Source organism: Mixophyes fleayi, chromosome 5, assembly GCF_038048845.1.
Source record: "Mixophyes fleayi isolate aMixFle1 chromosome 5, aMixFle1.hap1, whole genome shotgun sequence".
In the NCBI taxonomy this organism is placed as follows: Eukaryota; Metazoa; Chordata; class Amphibia; order Anura; family Limnodynastidae; genus Mixophyes; species Mixophyes fleayi.
In genome coordinates, this window is record NC_134406.1 from 231,092,722 (window position 1) to 231,120,093 (window position 27,372).

General features: G+C 39.6%; 1 protein-coding gene across 3 annotated transcripts in view; it reads right to left on the reverse strand.

Annotated features, from left to right (window-relative positions):
- ARFGEF1 (ARF guanine nucleotide exchange factor 1) overlaps positions 1 to 27,372 on the reverse strand; it is a 123,402-nt gene that overhangs the window by 12,246 nt on the left and 83,784 nt on the right. For 2 of the 3 annotated variants that reach the window (XM_075213615.1, XM_075213614.1), the window contains exons 21-30: positions 21,911 to 22,069; positions 21,175 to 21,319; positions 20,986 to 21,076; positions 17,918 to 17,958; positions 17,642 to 17,811; positions 16,634 to 16,785; positions 15,142 to 15,314; positions 11,510 to 11,670; positions 10,089 to 10,219; positions 5,541 to 5,670 (exon numbers count right to left, since the gene is read on the reverse strand). In XM_075213615.1, coding sequence (XP_075069716.1) covers positions 5,541 to 5,670; positions 10,089 to 10,219; positions 11,510 to 11,670; positions 15,142 to 15,314; positions 16,634 to 16,785; positions 17,642 to 17,811; positions 17,918 to 17,958; positions 20,986 to 21,076; positions 21,175 to 21,319; positions 21,911 to 22,069 — 1,353 coding nt within the window. Of the gene's footprint in view, positions 1 to 5,540; positions 5,671 to 10,088; positions 10,220 to 11,509; positions 11,671 to 15,141; positions 15,315 to 16,633; positions 16,786 to 17,641; positions 17,812 to 17,917; positions 17,959 to 20,985; positions 21,077 to 21,174; positions 21,320 to 21,910; positions 22,070 to 27,372 lie in introns of those variants that run through there. The other variant, XM_075213616.1, reaches the window with a different exon arrangement.

Sequence of the window (27,372 nt, forward strand, 5' to 3'; positions counted from 1 at the left end):
CCCACCGCACAAGTAGAGTGCACCATAAGTATCTGAGGCACAGGTAGATTTCTACACATAAGCAAGCTTAATCATAGATCTGATCCGACGAGCAATGGCCTGCTTGGTAGACGGCCAACCTCTCCTATGAAATTCGTAAAGAAGAAAAAGAGAGTCAGTCCTGCAACCAGCAGAAGTCCTGTCCACATAAACCCGTAAAGCCCGGACCACGTCCAGACTAACAGAGGAAGAAGGCCCAGAAGGAGCAATCCTTTCTCTAAAGGCCGAAACCACTATCTCACTATTTAAATAAAAACCAGGAACCACCCTAGGCAAGACAGTAGGTACAGTCTTATAACCCGTCCTATTCTCATGGAACACGTGATAAAGACCCCTATGGGACAAGGCTCCAAGCTCCGACACACGTTGGTAGATGCAATGGCCGGCAAAAACACCACCTTCCACGTCAAGAAACGCAGATCAGCCGTCTCCAGGGGTTCGAATGGAGACCGCTGAAGAACCTCAATAACGAAGTTCAAATCCCCCGGGGCCAACGGAGGAACGTTGGGAAGCTGAACATGAATAACCCCTTGAAGGAAAATAGAAACATCAGGGAGGAGAGCCAACTGGCACTGAAAGAAAATAGAAAGCACAGAGACCTGAACCTTCAAAGAACTCAGTCTTAGTCCCATCTTTAACCCATCCTGAAGAAAGACCAGAAAATGGCTAATCTAACTTACAGTACATAGATCCTCCACACCTTGTGATAGATCTTAGCTGATACCGGCTTCCAAGCCTTTATGAGGGTCTCCACTACCCTGGAATAGAACATCCTCAAGCGTCAGAGGTTGGATTCAACAGCCACGCCATTAAAGCGAGCCGAGGCAAGTGCGGATGGTGTAAATGGTTCTTGACTGAAAAGATTGGGCCTGAGAGGAAAAGCCCAGCCTGAGAGGAAAAGCCCAGCCTGACCCTTACACTAGCAGCAAGATGTTGGCAAATCAGAGCCAACCGAGTCAATTCGGTGGCACCAGAATGATCAGAAAACTTTCCAACAGTACTCGTCTTAGGATCTGAGGAATCATTTGAATTGGTGGAAAGTGGTATCCTAAAAAGGAGTCCAACCTCATGGACATTACATACACAGCCAGAGAAACTCTGGTTCTTGCGCAGAATCTTGGAACCTAGTGATCCAGATCTGGCAGGCCCATTTCCAAACTAACTCCTGAAACACCTGAGAATGCAGTTCCCATTCTCCCGGAAGGATTGCATGCCTGCTGAGATAATCCGCTTCTAGTTGTTCACTCCGGGAATAAACACTGCCGAAATCTCTGGAACAAATTTCTCCACCCACAAGAAGACTTGTTCCGCTACCTACATAGCTTCTGCACTTCTTGTTCCTCCTTGGCAATTTACATATGCCACTGCAGTGACATTGAAGGATTGGAGGTGGACTGGTTTTCCTTGAAGGAGAGACTGAGCTCCCTGGAGGGCTAACAGCATGGCTCTTAGCTCAAGAACATCTATGGGCCGAAGCGGCTCCCTGTCTTTCCAAAGACCCTGGAGACGAAGCTGGAGAACAACTGCTCCCCAGCCCTTCAGACTGGCATCTGTGGTCACCAGAATCCAAAACCACAGGACAAAAGATCGGCCCATCACCAGAAGCTCTTGAACTAGCCACCATTTCAGAGGTTGACAAGTCTCCTTGGAGAGTCTGATTCGTTGGGTCACCAGATGAAAAAAGGAGGACACAACCAATGTCTTAGTAGATTCCACTGGATCGTGCGAGTGGAAACAACCGTATGGGATGGTTTCGAACATCAACCTTAGAATCCCCATGCCCAAGCACATGGAAGAACCAGGGTGACTCAGGATTAACCGTACAGAGAGTTGTAGGGATCTGTAGAGAAGTCTCTGGAAAAAAAACTTCTGAAAAGTGGTGTCCATTATTAATCCTAGAAACCTCATCCTCTGTGAGAGCATCAACTGGCATCTGGAATAATTAATTATCCAACCGTGTTGCTCCAGAATTCGAATAGACAGGGTCAGATGCTTATAGAGAAAAGGACCTGATAAGTCTGTGAGGAGAAAATAGTCCAAATGCGGAATAATGTTCTCTCACAAGGCACGTAAACGTTCTGTAATTACCGCCATAATCTTTGTGAAAACTCTCTGGGCTCTGGAAAGCCAAAGGGGAAAGCCCTGAATTGATAATGGAAGCTTCCTACTGTAAAAACAAAGGACTGATCGCATCCGAAGCTTGTCTACTCGTAGATGTTGTTTTAGCCCCTTGAGGTTTAGAAATTATCGAACTGAACCGTCCTGTTTGGGCACCAAGAACGGATTTGAATAAAGCCCCCGGTGTTTCTCCACTCTGGACATGATCCCCAAGTTCCAAATATCTTAGGTGTACACCGCCCACTGATATTTGATAATTGTAGGTGACCCCCTACCTCCGCAGTCGCAAGGAGAGTAAGGTCCAGTCATGCGGATTAGTACTTAATTTTTTATTATTAATATTTTTTATTTTAAGATCTTGGTATTCGGACATCTACTAGAGTAAGCAACTCCACCCGTTTGCAACTGTCCTCGAATTGCAAGGAGACTACCTCTATTGGCGGGCTGAACTTAATAGTTCGTGTTCACAAGAAAGGATTTCCAAAAAGACCCAAAACACGTAGTTCGTGATTTAGGGGCATTCACCGGCAGTAAAGTACCTTTACCTGTGGTTGCTTGGCTAATCATAGTACCCAACACAATCCTGTGTCACTATATATATATATATATATATATATATATATATATATATATACAGAATAATCCTCACAATAGAAGAATCTCAACAATAAGTTGATAACTATGTGAAGGAATTAGTAAATATTCTACAGGAATCTATTTGTACAGATATGTGTAAGGCAAAACTGATGTAAGGTACTCATCCCTCCAGAACCATGTCTAGGACAGAGTACCCACAGATAGAAAACAAACCGTCAGTCACACACAGTATATACTGCTGATACAGAGCAGCCCGTCAGTCACACACAGTATATACTGCTGATAGAGAGCAGTCTGTCAGTCACACACAGTATATACTGCTGATAGAGAGCAGCCTGTCAGTCACACACAGTATATACTGCTGATACAGAGCAGCCCGTCAGTCACACACAGTATATACTGCTGATAGAGAGCAGTCTGTCAGTCACACACAGTATATACTGCTGATAGAGAGCAGCCTGTCAGTCACACACAGTATATACTGCTGATAGAGAGCAGGCTGTCAGTCACACACAGTATATACTGCTGATACAGAGCAGCCTGTCAGTCACACACAGTATATACTGCTGATACAGAGCAGCCTGTCAGTCACACACAGTATATACTGCTGATCAGTGCTTGTGAAGTAAAACTGCTCAGGAGTTTCTTCAACTGTCTACTGTCCAGTTCTGTGAGTTGGCTTAAAGGAACAGACCAATTTGTAAAGCGGGAGCAGTCCTATAGGAAAATAACGTGCCCCTCCTCAGTTTTTATATGTTATTTTTAAAAAGAAACAGACAGGCCATAAACAATCAGACCACAGAGATAATAGATAGTATAATCACTTTTGTTTTGACCCTGGCTAATGCCTCAAACCAGTTTGGAAATTAATCTCTGAATAATAAAATTATGTCTCATAATCATTGACTGAACACTCATTTAACTTTAGATCCTTCTATAATAAAACTCTAATCTGTAGGTAGATATATATTACAGCTTTCTCTCTATTACCACAAGGAGCCTCATTAACTAGTTATTCCCCAGTGGGGTACTTAGCTGCTGAGGACAGTGTCACACTGAGCACAAACGGCCCCCTGGTCTCTTTACCCCACAGATAATTTGACAGGTATAGTGAACAGCTATAAAATTCAGCACAATAATTCTTATTCTTATCAGACATTATATTTCTTTTTTTTTTTTTTGGTAAGAAGTACAGATTAGGCAACTTTCACAGATAAAAATACAGTAAAAGAATTACTAGTTCTGACTCTGGCTAATAGCCTCAAAACAGTAATATGAATATCTGTGGTAATAATAATGTAAAAGTGGAAGATATTGTATAAAATCACCTAAGTGTAGATAGAGTCTAGTTATAACCCTATATCTGTCTTTTGTAAACACATATATACACATAAACCAATAAAATATATATATATATATATATATATATATATATATCTGGGAAGGAAGGGAAGGCAGCAGCAGGTGGATTCTCCATTATTTGAGTCAGGAGTCCTCTGAGGTAAACTGTAGCTGAATTTTCCCGCCTTTGGAGTGTACCAATCAGCAGGGGGGGGGGGGGGGGGGGTGTCTCCTTTACACTACCAGCACTGGTGTTTTGTTTTGATTTTTTTAATATATATATCCCCTATGGGGTATTTAGCTGACACAAGGAGGAATTTTCAGGAGAAACCAGCAGCAGTAGAAGTCTCTGAGGTGTCTCTGAAGTCCGACTGCAATGACAGGAAAAGGTGCGAATATCTTCCGCCTCGGAGCGTACCACTGACAGCCGGAGAATCTCTCACTCACTCCCCGCGGACGGAGTGCGGCACTCTCTGCCAATGCAGTAACAGTCGCTTAGCGCTGTCACTGCTCTTGATCAATAAACACCACACTGAGCTGTGCAGTCTCTTTTTTATAAATTATTTTCTTCTTTTTTAAAGGAAAACGGAGCATTGCTCAATTTTGAAACCTGTGAGGAAAAAAATGTTAAATACATCCATCCACACCTACACTCATACCAATAATCTAATAAAAATAATAAAATCTAAACCTAAGCAGCAAATGCTGCTAAGCAGTACTAACCACAGCCCAACTCCTTGGGCACTTAAACAAAACTGAGGTCTGTGGGATTGCAGAGGGGAGGAGTCAGCAGCAAACTTAGTTGTTAACTATTTAAGTGCCAACTCCATGCGTCCTCATACAACCCCCATGGTAGCAGTGTCCCGCAGAGTGGATGAAGGAGAAAGAATTATTCTATGGATCAATCAATAATTCACAGTATAAACAATGAATCACTGTAATGCAGTCAATAGATTTTCTATTCCACCCTTAGGGGAGCTGTCATTAATTAGGTATGTTCCCCTTGTAAAGTGATGGGTTATATCCCCGTTAAATGATTTGTACCAGTGCCCTCACTGGTACAGGATGAGGAAACACATAGCATTACAATAGAGCTCTATAAAAGTAGTTGGGCCGCAAAGCAGGTTGCGGAGGAGCCTTAAATAGAGGGGTCACTACAGCCACCCTCCCGCAGATAGCTGGGGCTTCAAAACAAATAAGTGCTATATACACTATTATAGAAGGATTATTGAATACACCTAAAGTAGAGTAATGGTTATAGTTGAAACATACAGCCTTAGGGTCTATTTCCACATATAATCCCTAAACAGAACCCCCCCCCCCCCCATGTGGAATCAGCCATTGAATGATAAATACAGAATCTATTCTGATTGTTATTGTATTTACAGTCACTTGCATGTAGCAATAGTCTTTTCAAATACCATTTCACTGTGTCAGTATCTCACCTCAGTCTGCTGCTCTGGGAGTTTCATGTTATCAAAGATCCTGAAGACAATTCTGAATAAATCCTGCCACCAGTGTTTCTCAAAGGTATGTCCATATGTCTTCATTACCTCAAACATGACGGTCAGACCCCTGTCAATAAAAAAAACCAGTTAGAAAAAAGAACAATTCTGGACTTGACTAAGCACACGCACATTCACTCCAATAGATGCAAACATTCTCTTTACAGCGCATCTGTTGTCTCCAAACAATGGGGGCAGCCATTTTGTGCGCTGACCGAATAATCATCCTATCAATTGACTATAAACTTGTGACATTACTAAGGAATGGGCCTTTTTGTTGCTAATGGATGATGTCTCTAAGAGGATTTTTGAACCAGCCCACAAAATGGCTGAGTGAGTGACAACTGCAAATTAATCATTAACTGATCAAGGGATAGCGAAAATAGGATTGTTGAGGAATTATATACTACACTAGCAACATGCTCCAAATCTTACAGACATACATTTAATCTGTAACCTTCCTCAAAGTGCTTCTCCCTGGCTTTACTAAGGCCTTAAAAATCCCATAGATGCAGTACAGTGTTTATAACATTCAAATCAATTAGATGCTTATTCACATTTTGCAAGATAGTACTTGTAATTTTAGTGTGTGAGTGTGTATATATATATATATATATATATATATATATATATATATATATATATATATATATATATATTCGTTTCAGCTCCTAAATACTGTGTGATCACTGGCTTGACTATGCATATGTGCACACACAAATAGCAGCTATTTGAAGGTAATATATATTAAAATGCAGCCAGTCATGTCACTTGGGAACCAGCATCAGGACCTTGAGGAATATTACAGTCCACAAAATGGCTGCTTCCACTAGTGCCTCAGTGATGCTGCTACAGATATGTAGCTATATTGCATTAACGAGCGCAATGTCAGGCAATAGAACTGGATCTCATCCTGCTGTGGCCAGCTTTAGCAAATTGCTAAACTGCATTTACAAAGCTGTAACTTTCACTGATGTAATGGAGCTTTGAGAAAGTCTTGCTTGGATGAGATGAAATGCGTCAGCTGTTATACTCCAGGTGCAGAGACCTGGCTTCTTTCCTATACATTATTAACTTAGACAAAACTTAGTGTTTGTGGTCTGTGTTCTATTATTGGAGGATTCAAGAGGTGCACGCACCAAGACGGTAACTTTTCAGTTGTTACGGCCATGAAGATTTTGCATGCAAGCTAAATATATGTCCCGCCGGAGGGTTGACCATTAGACGAACTTGGGTAAGACGCATTTGCACTTCACTATTTACTGGAATTGTTATTGCATTATATTGGAACATGAGGATTCTGCTAAGTCCTAACATCTCCGATCTGTTTTGTCAGTGGGATCTGTGTGAGCACCTAATTACTCTATATGGGATTCACTATTTTCCCCTAATTGTCAGAGCTTCAAGGATTCCTTAGGAGAACGTCTACATACAGAGTTTCAGAGGACTGTGTTGATTATATTCTTTTGATGATATTACTGGAATTTGCCCATGACTATATATTTTTATATTTTATTATTTTGGTTTTATGTGTATTGCTATTGATTGGCATGTTTTATTTATGTATCGATTAAATTTCAATTGTACAGAGACCCTCTTTTGTTTTGTTTCTTAATTTATATGATTACTTATCAAATTATATGTTAAATCTGCACAGCGCAGTTCTGTTTTCTTCCTTCTTTGTTTATCACTTTCACGGATGTAACTGGTTCCTTAATGAGCTGCATTCTGTCTATAAAATGACAACAGTCTACAGTATATGTATATAAAATGTACACTGTAAAAAGCATAGTTTAGTGGTATGGTTCCTGGTTACGATTTAATGTGGCATTATGAGCTGTTTTAACCATCAATACCTGTTTTTATCCATCAATACCTAAAAATGTGTATTCAGTTTAATTTACACAAAGACTGCCACATTTGTACATACAAAACCAGTCCCATTTATTATGTAACCACAAACATGTCAAATAAAGAAAACCAAATCAATCAAATGAAAAACACAAATATTTTATATAGTATTCCAAGTTATTGTCATTTTTAGCTGTAAAACAAAGCAACACCTGCATAAGAACCAAGTGTGTGCAACAAGCAACTGAAGGCGGCTAAAATACTGAAATAATTAACACCAATTAACACCATCCACCAGAGGGACTGTCAGGATAAAAAAATGCTAATTGGGATATCATAGTGGTACATTACTTCTTTTAAAAAAATATCTGTCACAACTCTTTTAGCTTAATAAGGAAAGTAAAACTAAGATTCCAAGTACATTGGGGGAGGGGGGGGGGGGGGGTTGTTCTGGGATCTAGTGGGAAAGTGACAACTCCCACTCAACCTAACAGATGCAAACAAGACAAGTATGGTTCTTTCTGCAGATAGTTATAATCTTACTCAAAGCACAATAAACTGAAATAAAACCTACCTAATTGTTGCTTCTGAGTAGGAGCGGTGGTTTTTATATTACATGTGTTGGAATGTAAATGTGAACATATATATGTAGGAGACACTGTATGCGTTGACTCCACATGCTCCCAACTCTTCTGTGCCCCCTGGCACCCACCGCAACTGTAAGCAGTTGGGTGAGAGACGCACGCTTACGCTGCGCAGCTACTGTATGCAGTAGCTGGGTGATGCAGCCAATCCTACACTGTTGTTCTGGGTTCCGTAGCTTGGATGGGCTCAGCCTGCCACACCTGACAGTGCTGTCCTGACCCGTTATCAGACATTGCAGTCTGGGAGCCAAAATCTGGAAACAGCAGGGGTCGCAAGAGCACATGGGATCCAGTCTAAATCGCACCCTTATGACTTAAGAACAGTAGGAGGATTGTAATAATACCTTATTAGGATGTTTATGGTTTCAATAAATCATACCAGTACACTAATATACAAGGGGTTAAACACCATAAAACTAAAACATTAATTAGGATATAAGAGGATAGCACTAGGAACTGAGAAAAGAAAATAATCAGCCCTGGCATAAAAAAAGCTGACCAGTTCATTTCTGCCCCGATTATGTAATTTATTGTAGGGCTTATACATGTATCTGTATATCGCAGGCAGTGCTGACCAAGTGTGGTAGTGCAGAGGGCCGCTACAGCGCACCAAGACTGCAATCATTTATTAAAAGCATAGATAGGAGGCTGACTGAGGCAGTGACCATTTTAGCAGAAGTTTGGGAGCCCATACCAGCCTACTAGTAAAGTGAAGCGCACCAGCCCTTCTGCAAGTACCAGATTGTTAAAGGACCAGGGCCTGTTAAACACCTTCAGTCCCATACATGTGTTCCTATGCATGACCTTGCTTATGTTCAACACTTCACCAGCAGACAGGACCATAGAAAGGCCAAAGATTGTACAGTATTGTTTATATAAAACAAGAACAGAATAGTATTAAAGTGCACTTCTAAGCAGATTGATAAAAAGTAATCCATCTAAAAAAACAATGACATGAAAAGTTGACCATGCAAATAAACAGTGCTCCCCAGCCACAACATTTACCCTTCTAATTCATGGTGGTGTTATTCCACTAGGATGCCACGGCATGAAGATGATTGTGGTAAGGGTGAAAACGATGACCAAGGTGGAAATACGAGTGGTAAAGAAAGTACAGTTCCCACTTACGGTAAAACTGATGTGATTAGTACAAAAAAGAAAAGTTGTCTCGATTTAGACAGTTATTTAGATCTGGGATTTTCTGTGCTCACAAACATAAAAAGGCTACAATTGGTCGAGTAAGAAATGAGAGTATGTCTATCCAATATTCCAGCTAATATCAAAAGGATCTGCCAATCATATCAAGTAAAAACCTCACTAAAAACTTACAGAAGACAAGTTAGTTTCTGTTTGTTTTGTTTATTTTATTGTGATCTATAATGCTTGTGAATTACTTACAGTGTAAGTACACACGGACAGGCTTTTATATCTTCTATTTATCATGCATGTTTTATGTGCTTGTATATTTTTATTATTATTAATAATTAGACTAAGTACTCTTGGGAAGCGGTACTAATAGACAACTAGTGGTGCCACAGATAAGATATATAACTTGTGGGCACCATCACTGAAAAAAGGTTGAAAACCATTGAACCAAACATTGGTCTTGTGTCAGTAACAATATAGCCAGTGTGCAAGTAACAAGACGAGTCCTTCTCGTTACACTGTGATTATGATAATTAGTCGCCCATTCCTCCAACAGACAGCCACTTAACACATTTTTACATTATGACCACTGACATTTTGAGATTCCACCCTGTGCTGCAGACAATAAGCAGTTTGACATGTTTAAAACACTGATGACATTTTATTTCACATGCACAAGGTGTTATCATGGAGAGAACTTTGTCTACTGTATATTCTGATTTAACTTCACAAATATCACTGCAAATGTCACAAAAGAGTGAACTATTCTCGACAATATAAATAAAAACAACCAGAACATGATTTAAAAAAAAACTGTAAAACTGGAATTGCAAATACTGATTGTTACCTGGTTCTTACATCTAATTTGCATCTGTTGATGATGCAGGACAACTCAAACAGAATGGGAAACCATCCTCTCACCCACACCCGGTCTTCAGGGGCTACATTCATATCGTCACTTGTGTACTCCTTGAATGCCTGCAAAACAATACATGGATGATATGTCAGGGGAACTATCATCATCATCACCATTTATTTATTTATTCTCAGTGACTATAGGTTACATAGTAAACAACAATGATTGGTGGCTTTAGTGACCTTAAAATGAGTTAAAGAAACCCAGATAATAAAATGAACACATGTAAGGATAAGGAGACAGGGAGGGGACACAGTGGTCAGCGCTACTGACTCACAGCGCTGAGGCCTTGGGGAAGATTCCACTCAAGTTCTCTGTACAGCACTGTGGAATAAGTTGGTGCTACATAAAATAAGAATAAAGGCACAAAGATAACAAAATAGAAAACCTATCCAAATTTAAACATTTACAAACTTAGGTGTGGGTAAAAGCAGTGGTATTAAATAAACACAGGGACCCAACAAGCACGAGATCACCTGGTTAGAACAGCAGCAGCCAATAAATATAAAGGAGTTGGCCACTTTTGGACAACTTCCTTATGGCAGCACGGTGGCTCAGTGGTTAGCACTTCTGCCTCACAGCAATGGGGTCATGAGTTAGATTCTCGACCATGGTCTTATCTGTCTGGAGTTTGTATATTCTCCCCGTGTTTTTGCGTGGGTTTCCTCCCACACTCCAAAAACATACTGTGTGTGTGTGTGTGTATGTTAGGGGATTTAGACTGTAAGCTCCAATGGGGCAGGGACTGATGTGAGTGAGTTCTCTGTACAGCGCTGCGGAATTAGTAGCGCTATATAAATAAATAGATGATAATGACTAATGTAACCTGTTCCCCCATGTAGCAATAAAGCTGTATATTTCTTGAAAGTAACCACTATAGTCACCACCGCCTCCCATGGATCCCAATTCTGCATCCTTACAATGGACTCCATAAAGGAAGCTTGTGTGTGATCTGTAACCCTTTCCTCCGATAGCACACTCATTACAGATTATACTTGGGAAGAAATAATAAGATGAAAGTGGCCCACTGTAAGGGTCAGCAAGGTTCTCTCAAATAAATATCTTACAGTGTGGAAATTACAGACTGCACACGGTCAGCCTTTGTTACTGGAAGAAAAGGATAGATCAAGGTATCTGACTGTAGATACCACCTATAGTATGCCATAAACATACACAGTCTTACCAGCTATATTCATACAAATGTATCCTTACTTATTATTCATTTTACATACAGTACTTCGCTTCCATGAAGTATGAACAACACTAAGCACTGTTCACACCTCAGGAATTACCATACATGTCGTACTGTATTATTTCATCAGCGCGAGTCTGTCAGACATGCAGATCCATACCTGAGGCCTGTCAGACACGTATTTAGCACAATGGCGGATGAGACGTATGGCTTCCATGCTGGTGTCTGGGAACGCTGCATTACATGCAAACTCTGACAGACATTTCACTGCATCCTGGAAGGAATCGATGGTGGCAGGAAAGTGTTTCTCAAACACCAGGGCTGGGAGACAGGAGGGAGGGAACAACAGTAACAACGTTATACAGGTACCCTTATATTAATAAACTTAAATAAATAAAACCACTGTGGAGAGTCTTTGTGACATCTATTGATGTTTTTCCTACATTTGTGTAAGTATAAGCACTTAGCTTGAAGTGATCACTTAAGAATGGTGTCTGTAATATATAATGAGATCCCTGATACAGCAATATCCAGACAAAAGTCAGGAAAATAAATGGGGATGTCGGATGTTAGGAAAAACATTTTTCTAGCCGATTGTTATTTATGTTTTTCAGAGGAATCATATTATTTTCTTCAGATCACTTCCCTGTTTATGCTTCTTCCCCATAAGAACTAATCTGCTGCTATTGAGCCGCTGACAACAAAACAGGAGTCCCCAGTTGTACATAGGTATGATCCATTCTAGTCTGTGTGCCCTGCTCTCTGCCTGAGAGGTACAGTAGATAAGTGTTTGTATTCACCTAAGCACTGCATGATGGGAATAACCATGAACTGCAATGTATGTCTGGAGATAGTTTCATGCTTGATGATTAACACCAATTTTCATCATCGCTAAATATACAGAACCCCTATGTCTGCAAATTTAAAATGCAGTGACAGGTTTATTAACAATGAATGTTTATTCTCTCTGCATCTCCCTAGATATACTGAGGAACCTATTTTATGCCATATAGTTCATTCACTGAACATGTTCTGCATTGTTTCTTGTACAAAGCGTGAAAATAAAGAGATTTTCTTTTAAGAAAATACAACTGCTAACAATATAATAAAGTTTTTCAAATGTATATACGTATATATTCAGCAGTTATTTTAAATTAGCTAAATAATTAACTCTTCAATGTGTACAGTGCATTTTGAAAATAAATCTTAAATGCATAGTTATTCTCTGATCACTTAAAAAAAAATAAAAAAATAAAAAAAAAAGTTTATTTTTTCTACTTTTCAAAATACCTAATTTGTTTTTCGAAGTATGAGAAATATGAGTATGAGTCTACTTGTCCCTTTTAAAATAGGACATTTCCGTTTCCAGCCCTCTCAGTGTGTCCATACATCTAGTGTATTTAACAGTTGCTATTACTACTGGAGTGGTGGCTTATGTTAACCTTTATTTTATGCTCTTTCTACATATGGAGATTCAACATTACTTAAGTACCATTTCAAATATTTTAATGCAAATTTAAATATAATGTATCAAATAAAAATCTGAGTAATATTGCCTATCAATCAAGGTCTTTTTTCTAGATAGTCATTTAGACCAGGGTTGTCCAACCCGCGGCCCGCGGGCCTCATGCGGCCCAGCACGCCTGTAAATGTGGCCCAGAAGGAGTTTTGGTTGTGGCAAGGGGGCAGCACTGTTAATGGAAAAAAAAAATCCTGCAAAAAAAAAAAAGAAAAGAAAATACTTACCTTGCGGTCACGCGGTCACGTCAGCTGGTACTCCGGCTCCCTCCCTTGTCTCCTCCTCCGTGCGGTGCTCACAGTGAATGTCGGGCGTGATGTCATCACGCCCAACATCCATTGCGGAGCGCAGCACAGAGGAGTCACCCGCGCGAGAAGAACAATCAGCAGCACAAAATTGGAGAAAAGAAGAGAAGAGGACAGGAGAACAAGCCGATTAAAAGGTAAGTTAAGGGGGATTTTTTTTATTATTCCAAGGGAAGCTGACCAGTGAATAAAAGTCACCTGGTCCTGGAGCATCATGGACCTTATCTCCCTGCTACATACTTCTACTTGTAATACTAATGGGGCATTATATATTATTCTCTTTGGCCCATTATAAGTTGTTATCCCTTAACTAACATAGTGGTGTAATTAGCAAAACAGGTCACAATTTGGGGTCACAGTGATGTATATGTCAGGTACCGCAGGCCTGGTCAGGGAACCCTGACATACAATGCCTGGCTTAAATGCACTTTATTGATATTGCATCTAAACAATACAAAAAAGTGATTATAGTATAATAACTAGAGAGGATTTTTAGAACAGGGCGATTGAAAGGCAAGTATAGGGGGATTTGAAAAAAAAGTTATATATTTATATATATATATATATATATATATATAAAATCTATATCACTTTTTTCTCATATATATATATATATATATATATATATATATATATATATATATATGTTAACTATGTTTTCAATGGTTTTTTGGATGATCAGCTATCGTTATTGTTAGTGTATCTTATGTGCGGCCCAAACCAACTCGTCGTCTTCCAATGTGGCCCAGGGAAGCTAAAAGGTTGGACACCCCTGATTTAGACATTCTATAGCCCTACACACCCACAGACTGCTGCAGTGTTCATTTGAAGAACAGATGCCAAATATTATGTTCTGACTTAAACATGCTCTGAATACCGAAAGCATTTCCTGAAAGTGATGCTATGCAAATGAAAATCTCAGAAGTAGCACATATGTGACACAGTATTCTCTCAGACACAATGTATAATACAGACCGTTACATCGCAATCCCAGTCTTTCCACCAACATCCTTGTATTAAAGGAGCAGGGCCTGATCAACCAATAGGCAGATCAGGCTGCAGCCTGGGGCACTGGGACCTGGGGAGGCGCAACGCCAGCAGCATGAGGTCATAATCACGTCCCGACTGTGTCAGTGAGGAGCTGCAGCGAGAGGAGCTGACTGCTGGCGGAAGAGAAACCCGATAAGTAGATTTGAGTTGTGCAGGGGGACGTGTGTTTTGAAGGGGGACAGGGCGTGTTCTGAGGGGGACAGCGTGCAGAGAGGGGGACAGAGTGCAGAAAGGGGGACAGCGTACAGAAAGGGGGACAGAGCGCAGAAAGGGGGACAGAGCGCAGAAAGGGGGACAGAGAGCAGAAAGGGGGACAGAGCGTGTGTTCTGTGGGGGACAGAGCGTGTGTTCTGAGGGGGACAGCGCGCAGAAAGGGGGACAGAGCGTGTGTTCTGGGGGGGACAGCGTGCAGAAAGGGGGACAGAGCGTGTGTTCTGAGAGGGACAGCGTGCAGAAAGGGGGACAGAGCGTGTGTTCTGAGGGGGACAGCGCGCAGAGATGGGGACAGAGCGTGTGTTCTGGGGGGGACAGCGTGCAGAAAGGGGGACAGAGCGTGTGTTCTGAGAGGGACAGCGTGCAGAAAGGGGGACAGAGCGTGTGTTCTGAGAAAGAAAGGTAATAGAATCTATCTCAATTAGTTTGCTGGAAAATACTCCTGAATTTTCCTTTATTGATTTGAGGGGGGGCATTACGGGAGTATTAGCCTAGGGCGGTCAGAACTCTTAATCAGTCCCTGTGAAGGGGAAACATTTAGTAATTCGTAGAGTCAAAATAAGACCTGAGACAGAACGTTCATTACATGTCTTTCTATGACTCAGATTACAAATCCTGAGACCTGATTGCTATGTTATTGCATTTGCAACATCAGAAACCGCAAATGTCAAGCTAGATCAGTACAAGCATCAGCCAAATACTCACTGACTATATGCCCAGTGGTCTGAAAAGCAAGTTCCACGATGCTCTCATCCTGGTCTGACGCAGCCAAGTGAAAAACCGAGAATATGTTTTTCCAGCCTGAGCGAATGTTAGCAGCTTGGGAATTTACCATCTGTGCAATACAGCGGACCACCATGTCCCTAATGGTGGGTGACCTTAATATAAATGCAACACACTACATGAGAACATGGTCATAGCTTTCTTATATCATTTTCACAAATAAAACAATTCAGATCAATTTAAAAATGTACAAAACAAACAGTTCATAACTTCCGTTCATTATAAATGACAAAAACACATAATACATATTAATTTGAAATAAACACTCATTTTCAGGATAATAAAAACCAGAAAAAATAGTAAATGTAGACATAATTTTTTCAGTGCCACTCTATGTGAGAAAACAGGTTGATTGGGGCAGCACTGCGGCTTAGTGGTTAGCACTTCTGTCTCACAGCACTGGGGTCATGGCCTTATCTGTGTGGAGTTTGTATGCACTCCCCGTGTTTGCCTGGGCTAAATCAGTTTCCTCCTACACTTAAAAAACATACTATAATTGGTTGCTATTAAATTAGTCTCTCTCGGTCTGTGTGTGTGTATGTTAGGGAAATTAGAATGTAAGCGCCAATGGGGCAGGGAGTGATGTAAGCTCTCTGTACAGCGCTGCAAAATTTGTGGCGCTATATAAATAGCTGATGACGATGATGGCTAGATTCTGCAATTTGTATACTTCATGTTTAATTAAAAAATTTAACTCAAACTTAAACTTAAGACACCCTTCTCTTGTGATTGGAGGATGACATTTATAATAATTATTAAAGAAAATAAAATCTGCAGCACCTGCTCTGCTAGTTGATGTGCACGGCACAGATGTAAAGGCCTTTTCCTTAAAAACGAGTCACAAACACCAATGTCATGGACTCAAGAGGGCGCTGCAGGGACAATTAATGTTCTTAGGGTTTGCCCTATGTTAGTTAAAAGATACAACAGCTGCTCTATGAACCCCATGAATGCAGAGTGCAGTGTTACATACAATAGAGCAAGGCCAGCTCCAACATGGGCAACCTTATGCATACTCTCTATCACATGGACTATTTTATTGTTAGAAAATGTGTGTAAACGTAGTGCTACACTTAAATGGGTTGTCACATGACTTTATTAGTATTTATTGAACTGACATGTAACATACTCTAGTACAACTTTTACTACCTATGTTGCTAATCTTTCTGATTTCGTTATGTACAATTCCTTCATGTAGTTATCTCAGGATGTTATTACAACATAACGGCAGTGAACCATAGGAGGAAGCCAGAAAAATAAAGCAGTGTATTTAGATAAACGTTGCAGTATGGCGCATGCTAGACCATAAATGCAATTCAGGTGTTTTCATTCATTTATAAGAAAAAAATTCTTGACAACAGAAAGGACATAAAAAGATACATGAAGTACATAAAACATGATATTGTACACTTACCTATTTCTTTTCATAATGTGCTCAAATGGCCTTAGGAAATCCTTCTGGAAACGGAAATTGGCTAGCTCTCCTTTTTCTAAAAATTTCATAGAAAGCTGCCTTAAAGAATCTACTGCAAATATTGCAACATCCTCATTAGGACTGCAACCGACCTAAGGAGCGGAGCAAACACAATGTTTATCAACTGGACTGGAGGTAGACACCCTGGGGTCTGCACTTGTTGGGACGTCCCAGAATGAGTTGTTGAAAACAGTTAATAGTGCCACTGTTTTAGAAATCATATAAATTCAGCATATTACATATACAGAGATTGGGCTGTGTGTTTTTAATTCTTGCTTTTTACACTACATTGGTCTATATCAGGCTTAGCGCCGTGTGGCATGCCCTGTTAGTCATTGGCATACTGGGAGCTTGTATTCCCACATCAACCCATCCACACAACAGGACATCCTGGGACAACCAGAAGGCCATAGCCAGGGAATGACCGAAGCTTCCTCAAGGCAGGAGACCTCTGCCCCTGGCACTTGTAGTCCTGAACAATACATTTTATAATAACAAGCAACAACCCAATTCAATCCTATTCATCCTGCTCAATCTAATAGCAAAGGTTCTGCAGTAAATAATGTCCTCTATCTCCAAGAATCCGATAATCTGTTGGGATTCAGCAGGGAAGTGACATAAAGGAGAGTTAGTGCTACTTTACTGTTCCACACAGATCAATAACAATTGTATGTCCCACTATAGAACTGTCAAATACATGTAATAGTCAAAGACTCCACATATATATGACTAGTTGATTGACTGATGCTACTTACAAAGTATTATCTGAACTAGACTTCTCAGGTAAAATAAAGCAGTGAATGAAACACATTCACATGTTTGTTTGTTCTTAAATAGAAATTAAATGTTAAAAAGTTGTCTTAGAAATGTGTGATGTTTAACTAGATTTCCACAACTGTGTAAAAGGCGACTGTATTTGATATCAACAACTGACAAAAAACACTTCACCTTATTAAAGTGATCTCCGATGACCTCCCATATCCTAGACCACTGCAGTCTGATACGGCCCATGTTGTAGTAGGAGATCTCCACAATTTTCTGTAAGCTAAACATACGGGGGTGTGTGGGGGAAACCAGTTCATCCATGGAAACCGCACACAGCCAGCGCACAAAATCCACTGCAAGCACAGAAGGGGTCAATTTAATGAGGAAACATGATGTAACGGTGAAAGCACAAGAAATCATGACGTCTGTCAGTTATAGGAATCACTATGAATTATTTACCTATAGCGTTTCCATCCAGCCTTGTAGATCCAGTGAATATCCTGTAAGGAGACAATTTAACTTAAACTGTATATCCAAAGCAAATGTTCACAAAGTTCAGAACTGCACATAATTACAATGTAACATAGGGTAAAATAATCACATAAGTAATTGTTTTGCTATTCAACAAAGTTTTTCTAATAAATTTATAAAGTACAACAAAACGCATAAGAAAAGAGAAATTATAAGGACAGAACAAGAACGATGCACTACAGGATAAATATACATCTGGTAGGAACCTCAATTTTCTGTGATTATTTGTTACTAGCACAGGGGAATGTATATGTTAGATGTAGTTTTATATTATTCCCCTGTGCAGGGTACAAGCAAGCAGACTTGCCAACACAGATACAAAATGAACTTTAACCCCAAAAACATAGGGTTAAAGTGCCTTAAGTATAGGCACAGGGCAAGTACAAAAAGAGTGCAACTAAGAGCGGAAGGGGAAACTGGGGTACAACATACCCTAATCTGAATCTAAGGGAGTGTAAAATGCTACACATCAGCACTCTTTATCTGTTGCCTAGAGGTCATGGTAAACACATATAATAGACACAAAGAATGGGTGATATGACGATAATAGTAAAATTCTTCTTCTATTCTCACATGTAGGTGTAAGTGCCACAAAGGGAACATTTTTGTTTTTCAGTATAGAGCTTTTTCCTGGAAGCAAACGAGAATAGAGCTAGTCATCATAGGGATCAGTGATCCCTACAGCCACCTCTCTTCCCACTTATTAGAAGCACTCCCTGCACAAATTAAAATAAACACACATATATAGAGATAGGCATATAGTTAAGCTGGTCAGGAACCTCACTGGTGTCACGTGGGCTTGGAGAGCACCAAAATACCCACAAACCATCAGCTATACATCATACATCATATCTAGAAAAACAATGAGAAATGTTTTCAGACTACAACAGTCTAATCTTACCATGCGACCCCTTGGGAGTGTTTTGTGTTTTTTTTAGTCTTTTGGTTTTTAGTCAAAACATTATTATAATTTTTAACCTACATAAATACATGTCATTGGTCTTGTGCAATTATACTCACAGATATCCTGGGGTCAGATTAAGCCCCCACCAAGCATTATAATGATTTATAACACTCTTGATGCTTGTGTTATAAATGCATCTCTGCAGATATTGGTGTGCACATATTCTGAATTAAAGCTTATATTCTGCATAATATATAGTAGGGACATTTGCTCCATCATTCACTTTGTATTCCATTCAACGCATCAATCAATCGGTACATAAAACAACAACAGGTAGGAGAACCTGGCCCCCTTCCTCTGCTACCGAGTCACGCATGTAATCTCCTTTATCGTCATAGGCCCACTCCGCTGTGAATTTCTTATCGACAGTCAGAGCTAGAAAGGTCAGGGAATGAGCGTTGTAATGCTGTGACGCTGGTCCTCTAACACGTATCGTACATTGTACGCTCTCTGACCTGTCACTGAGAAGCTTAGAGAGGTTCCTGCTAGCAAGAACTCAGCCATCTGGAAAATCTGACCACAATGAAAGATTCATTTGTTCCAAATATTACCGTAAAAGCTGTAATAAGCCTGCATACTTCAGGATGTAATGAAGCATTAATTGTTAAAAGAAAAACAAATGATGTAGAAATAATGAGAACAGTTTAATTACAGTTTTCCATTTAGAACTAGCCGGTGACAGAGACGTTGCTGGGATGCGAGTCTACACTGATATACAGTCGTACGCTGCCATGATGATATGAACATTTTAATTTTAAATTAAAGCTAATATACCAATAATTTGAAAAGTGTACCTTTCACCTACACTTAGTGGAGGCAGACATTTTTGGTGGATTGAAATGAAATGCATTTGTAATTAATTAATAGCATTTTCATAAGTAATATGTTTCAACAGCACAAGTGTTGATGACAAAGCAGATCAGGAATTTCGATTCAGTATTATTTGCAGGATATGTGAACTCTGCGTTCCATTGGCTGGAACAATGGAAGCGTCTCTGGTCATCCAGCCAATCACGGTGCTACTCAGGAGAGGTAAAGTTCTAATGAAAGCTATTTATTAACAGTACTGAAAGGTGAAAAATTTTCACTATAGTAAACGGACATTTGCTTGCATTGCCTAGCTTGCACTAGACACATTAACTAATTACTTACTGGTTGCTACAGTTCAGTGCAAATGTGCACTTTTGAGCAATGTTAGCAAGTAACCTTCATTGTGCCCACAGCAAACACTGAGAAGTCGTTGATATGGGATAATTATCCAAACTGAACACAAATGACAAGCTTACCATGCTAAGAGAAGCAAGATTCCATGATAATGTCCCTAAACAACGCATATCCCTATAACATGTTAAATTAAATCTAACACAACACACATACTAGAGCAGGCTGGTGGCTTGAGCGTATGTGGAAGTTATTTTTGTTTTGTTTTAAAGTTCTGTGATAAGTTCAACATGTTATTTTACCAAGCTTTTCCCAGTAAGTTCCAGTCTTCATGGAAGCTAAACTAATCCTGATTTACACTTAAATCCATCTACTTGACAATAATTCAAATATCAATCACAACTTATTAACATCATAATCGTTCAAATATGAAGTCACACTGAGCAATGGCCGGGTCACTTCTGGAACTTATGTGGCTTTTATTATAAATGCTGAATGACCCAGTAGTGACATAAGGACAGAATTGCACAGCTGTATCTCAGAACTGTTTTTACTCACTTCCCAATGTCACCATTTGGATATGGATATAAGAGAAAGTAGATCTAATACATTCTACAGTGATCTAATAAAAACTATTCCACAAAAAATTCTTGCAAGTTTAATGGTAGAGTCTCGTTCTTGATAACCCCTGCTCTCTCAACCGGAAGCGGGGAGAGGTCACTGTTCTGGGACAACCCTGCTAGCACTCAGGATGGACTAACATCTCCTACACGGCAAGCTCACACAGCAAGCGGATTCCAGCTTCAGCTAACAGGGTGCTGTCCAAAGTGAACAATCTTTTATATCACCCTAATTAAAACAAAACACATACCTGTCAACAGCCACCACGACGCTTTGAGAGCTTGTTTCCCCTATGGATTCCTGAATACTTGCCATTTGCTTCCAGTCAACATTTCCTCCGACTTTTAACATAGAACAAAATAAAAATTAAATGTAAAAGCAGATTATACCAGCTAAGCCCACTAGAGCCCTTCTCTGCTGAATGACTGGGAACACTCACCTAGGCCAAGAAACTCATCTGAAGCTTGATCTTTGGTTCCAATAAATGACCCTTCTCTATTCCGCACTGTCCCAGAGATGTAACGAGGTTTCACCCCTGTGCCTATTAATTGTGCAAGTTCCAGCTGGCTGATACACTTCAGAATCTGAATGTTGGGGAAATAAATAAAATAAAATGGTCAAAAAGGCTGAGTTATATGCTAATACATAATTAAGGTAGATAAGTAACATTTACAGTGTGACTTCTTAGTTACCCTGGTAGTAAGAACAGTAGTATGACACAGTGTATAGAATTACACACATTTTACAATAGATAATGAAATTATGTTATACGTCTTATATATGGCCACAGTTAATAATCACAGTGGCTACTATAGGACAAGGTATTATTATTAGATGTGTACATTTTGCACTAATATTAACATTTTAAAGGACAACATATAATCAACAAATTAGTAACAAGACACCACACGCTAAAATCATAAATTCATTTATACAGCGAATGTAGAATCTACTGATGTCATGTAGCAGGGTCCAGGCTACAGAATAGAATTACCATAACTAATAACAGTTCTGTGAGTTTAATTCCTATGCCACGCCCCATGACTACTATATGACTAACACATACATAATCCACCCTGTAAAGTAATGCACCGCACAGTCGTCTAGTAAGTAGTGTCCACCTCCTAGTCCCTGACCTTGGTACAACAAACAAACAGGAAAAAAGGACACAGTACCTCATGCCAAGAGCTTCCCAAGTAGTTTCCATCTGTATGAGCCACTGTGATGAGAGTTTTGATAGTATCTATATTCTTCTGTTTCATCTCCGTAATTCCAGAGCTCACGGTTAGTAATGTAAACCTCGCTAAGGCCTGGACATAGGCATCTCTTTCAAGCTAAAAGACAGGCCATAAATATTATTGTAAGACCCTTTAAATAAATATACAACATATGATCTGAAAATAAACTAATGCCCTATATAATTTAGCACAATACTTGATAGTATATTCATTAAGTTAACAGCTGCTTTTTTCTTGCCAAACATCCACCATACCAATGATTTTCAGAAAGTATAAGCAGAAAAGTAAGGGATGCCGTGCCTCATGTTAGGTCCGATGGGATTAACACTCTTTTTACTACCACTGTTATATTTTATAATTGCCTGGAAGAAGCTAAAACACATCTCAATAGTTTGTGTGCCGTAACACAGAGTGATAAGAATATAATGTCTCACACGTGTCTGCTATCATCTCTCCCTAACAGCATGTGGTATAGGAAGCTGCCTACATGAATAACTTGTAGCCATTCATATTTGAGGCTATGCATAATTGTTTTACCAATGTAGTCTAAATATGCATCTTACACATTAGCACTACTAACTATAGAGGGTATCTTAGGGTAGTGGCCCACTAGCGTTCTCTGCGCTCCACATTTATCAGCCAAAGGAACTCAGTCCTTTTGCTGCAGCTAATATAGAACTTATCAGCTCTAATGTGTCAGGGACCCAGCTTTAACATTGCCTGCACCAGATAAATGCACTGGCTGATATTGCAGGAAACAAAGATTACCGGTAGAAAGTGCCTTAAAGAATGTCCACATTTGGGAGGTGAACAAATATTTCTAGTGACTTCACAACCTAGCAGCAGTCTCATACATTTCAGTTCAGCCCATCAAATATGACTATGTATAATAATGTATAGGTAATTAAACTATCCTTATAAATGACCTAAGTTAGTTTACATAGTGTACAAAATAAAAGTATGGTGTCATATATTCTATAGTCAGGTAATGATGGCTTCAATCACACTATAAAAAGCTCCAGTTTGTGTAAACTGAAGCATCACTTATAGAATTTGCATCTTAAAACAATAGTACACTTGTGACATTCCAATATAGTATTAAAAGAATAAAAACATATATCTACAATACCATTTGCCCACACAGATATATAGAGAAACGCTAATATAGATTTAATTCCCATAGCTTTGTTCTGCAGGGAGAGTGTTTTATCTGTAATGGACCATTGCAAATAAATATTGCAAGCATTTGGTGTTCTAACGATTGTGCTATTTAATCTAGGAAAGTAATTTTCTGCTGTACTTAAAATCCTAACTAGAAAGGACCCTTTTCTCGCCGTCTCTGCATTATATTCAATACTCTGACTAATCTTTGCAATAAGCAGGCTGGACAATTTCCTGCTTATTTCACAATGGAACAAACGAAATTGCTTTCCTGAAGCATATATGCCCCTCTGCTTCCCTGCATATTAGATATGTTCTGAATGTCAGCATAAAATTATATTTATTTGTTGCACTTTAGTCTCAGCGAACCGAAATAGGCAAAACAATCTCAACATGTTCCTTCTTTGTTTGCTTCGGAAACAAAGAAGTCTATCCCAACACAATACCAAAAGATACTGGAAAAACTGAACCTCGGATATGTGGATATAGAAACGTAACTAAGTCACATTTTGATTTTCTATTCAGAATATTTTATGCGTAGAAAACCTACAGAGGTGCTGTGTCATCATTTTTTGTCATATACAGCGGTTCTGACCTCATTAGATCTCATCAGTGTCAGAAATCGATTCTGATTCCTGGGGTGGTAAAGTCAAAAGACAATTTTTTTTGCCACAATTTCTTTAGATCTCCGTGTCCTCCATTCCCTTATCTAAATGACATAATGGCCACCAGATTTGTCTGACTAGCTTGTGAATTCAAAATACTTTTGTCCACATCTGCAAAACTACTTCAAAATTAATGCAATTTGTCTTATTTTAATTTATATAATAAATGTAATTAATCCACTAATGCTGACTAGCTCTCAGATGCACCTCCACAGATATCCAATAGCCAAAATAATACATAAAAAGGAGAAGCTCACTGTACTAAACAAGTGATTGTGGACGGGAAGGTCTGCACCCGCCTACATGAATCAGGAAAGCGCTAAGCGGTAAAGTTTTTTCCATCAGCAACAGATGGAAACAGAACATGGGATGTCCCAAAGACCTTCAGGAGAGAGAGAAATGCTCAAATTTGGAAATACCTCTTGCAAAACTTTCCTACCAAAGGAACGTTCCATAGAAGCAGTCACAGGAACACAACAGAATTTGGAGAGTATAGTCAGAGGACATGTGGCTGTTGTACACCTGTTCCACTGACGCACCTAAATGTGCTAACAATCTGGATGGAAACCGATCCACAGCCACCACATAAGTCCTACGAATGGTGGTTTTAGTCCATCAGGAAAGAGATTAAGAAGAAGTTCCCTTTTCCAGCCTGTCAAAGAGAAGCAGAAGGGGCTCTCACTTGTGAAATTACTGAGATCGGGAAACATACATTTGAAAACCAGGAACCACATCCAGTGTATGCAATGCTGCCACTTGAATACAAAGACAGAGCCAAACTAACTGATGTGGAGACATGAAACTAGCTGAAAACATGGCACCACATGTAAAACTGCTCCCTGTCTGTGAAAAATAAGATAAGGGAATTAACAGTCAATGTGACAAATTGTGACACAATCACCAGAAATAAGGCCGTTTTCCAGGTCAAACATAACAGGCACACTACATAAATGCTCAAATGGTGGATTTTGCCAAGCCTGCTTAAACCACATGGAACTGTATCACAAAAGGAGGTCTAACACAGCAAATACCCTGAAAGTCACCTAACTACCAAATGATGCTGGAAAAGAATTGAAAGAACACTCACATTTTTACAGAACTTAAAACACTGCACTGAAAGAATAGAATGATTCTAGGGGGTCCCATTCAATTTGGCCAAGTTAATGTAGGAATAACGCAATGCTAATTGTATTACTGTTAAAACGGTAATTTTAAACTGGATTTTTGCTTGTGACTTTGAGCAAAAATCAGCGTTAAAATTACCGTACTAACAGTAATATTGCGCACATTTATCGTAGTAACAGTAATAGTGTGCAGGCGGTGTTATTCCTAGAATAACGTGGCCAAATTGAATTGGGCCCTAGCAATGTTAAAAGTTATAGGTCCCATCCTTTATCCCCCATACAAGTTAACATCTCGAAAGTCTAAGATAAATCCGGGATGAGGAAGCCTTCCATAGTCCCTATTACTGATTCTACAAAACCGTATCTTCAAAGGATCATAGCTTAAACAGCCGAGCCATCAAACTAAAGAACTACAGACCCTAGTGGAAAAAGGGACACTGCGAGACAGTCCATTTTGAAGTAGCTGAAGAATTGACTGAGGTATCTATGGTAGACTAGCCTTCGTAATCATAGCCTACAACTTTGCCAAGTAAAAGGGCTTCCTGATTGTCAAGTGAGCAATCACCATTCACCAATGAAGCAAATTAATCCTTTGGGAACACAGGAGACCTGACTTGGAAATATGTGGTGAAAAGATCAACTTCATCCCCAGGAGAAAAGCATTTTGCAAAGGTCTGATTTGAAACTAATCAAAAGCAACAGGTGGACACCACTTTCTTCACCACTCCACACCTTGGTCAGGTTAGGTAACAAGCAATGGATGAGGTTTTGAAGTACATGAACCTTCTGCTCTGGAAATAAAACTTCCGTTTTACGGTGGCCATGCAGCCAATTAAAGAAAAACAAACAAAATCGCTATCTAAAGAAGATTAATTTGTGACCATCCAGAAGCTGTATTGCCAAGTGACGATGGAAATCATGGACCTTCACCAAGATATTGTTCATAATTCATGATCCTCTAGAGACACAAAAGCACAGTAATGGAAGACCTCACCCTGATGAAGGCTCATGTTGCTGAGGACAGACAAAAGGGTAAAAGTATGGAACTGGAAATGAGCCATTTGTAAAGCACATTGAAGATAATGTTGGTGCTCCTACCAGATTGTGAAAAAAAGCATCCATGATGTCAAAGGATGGCCAAAATTAGATTGGATAACCAATCTGTTATCATCTTGAACTGTTTTGAAGGCAGAAACCTGTTGTGGGCTTTCAAGTCTAAAACTATCCTTTTATAAAACGAAAATAAAATGATTCAAATAAAAACATTTTTTGTTAGCTCCAGAGGAACTGCATAAATCTTCTTCCTCTCCAGTAAATCTTGAATGGAAGGTTCTCCTGTGCAACAAGTCCTAAGAAATTCATGGCTGAAAGAAATATTGAAGGAGTAATATGGAGAAGTTGATCCAGGAATCTTGGGAAAGTATTTGCAGATCCAGGGGTCCAAATCTGAAGCAGTACATACCTTCTGGAAGTATAGCAGGGCTGCTTACGTCGTGGAGGCCGACGGGGGGTAGTGGAGGCCGGAGGCTCTGCACACTTGCTCTGCTACCGTGCTGATCAGCAGCACAAAAAGGCTGTCTCCTTCTGGTTCAGTGCACCGCCACATTTTCGAGTCAGAATACACTACTTGCAAACAATGCACTTCAATTATAAATTAGTTATGTTTAGCTTGCAATATTTTGTTTACAGATGGTTTTCACTGCAGTTCCAGCATTATCAATCTTGTTTCCTGTATTACACTACTGAAAGATAAATGCAAGCCAATTATGAAAATCAAGATGAAAAACATTTTATTCAATGTGAAAATACTTTCTAATAAACCAATATTGAAAAGGGTCCTGGATCAAATTGAATATGAAGACTCATTTGCAGGCTCCCTCATGCTCAGTCACCTTATGATGTAGTATCAACTGTGGTTTGTGAAAATTTAAATCATATTCAAACTCCTGACCAATTTTGTGCTGTCTTGTTTCCAAGTGTATGAATGTTTTTACACCGCTGCGAGATTCAGTAAGAGTCATGCGGTGCTACACTCTCCTTCTCTGTGTCTTGTATTGAGAAAGAAAGGCAGACAGCACATGGTTCCTATAGGGAAACTGAGTTTTCCTGCTGAAGACCTTCAAAAAGAAGGGAACGGAGCCATGGAGGTGTGTGTGGGGAGAGGTCATCCCTAGTAAAAATAAGTTCGTAAATTTGGGAGTCCTTTAAGCCAATCTGGTGCTCAATAGAATAGCAACTACTGAATGTGCATCAGAAAACAGAACCTGGCAATTCAATATAGGAACCATCATTGCCCATATTAGCTGTGGCTAATTTGGGGCATCATTACATTCTTATCCCTGTTCTGCCTGTTCCTAGGTTCCATTCTCTTGCATCACTATCATGCAGAGCTCCATTTCTCTTTTCCAACCTGTGTGCTCATTAACTGTAATATTTATGGAATGTCAAA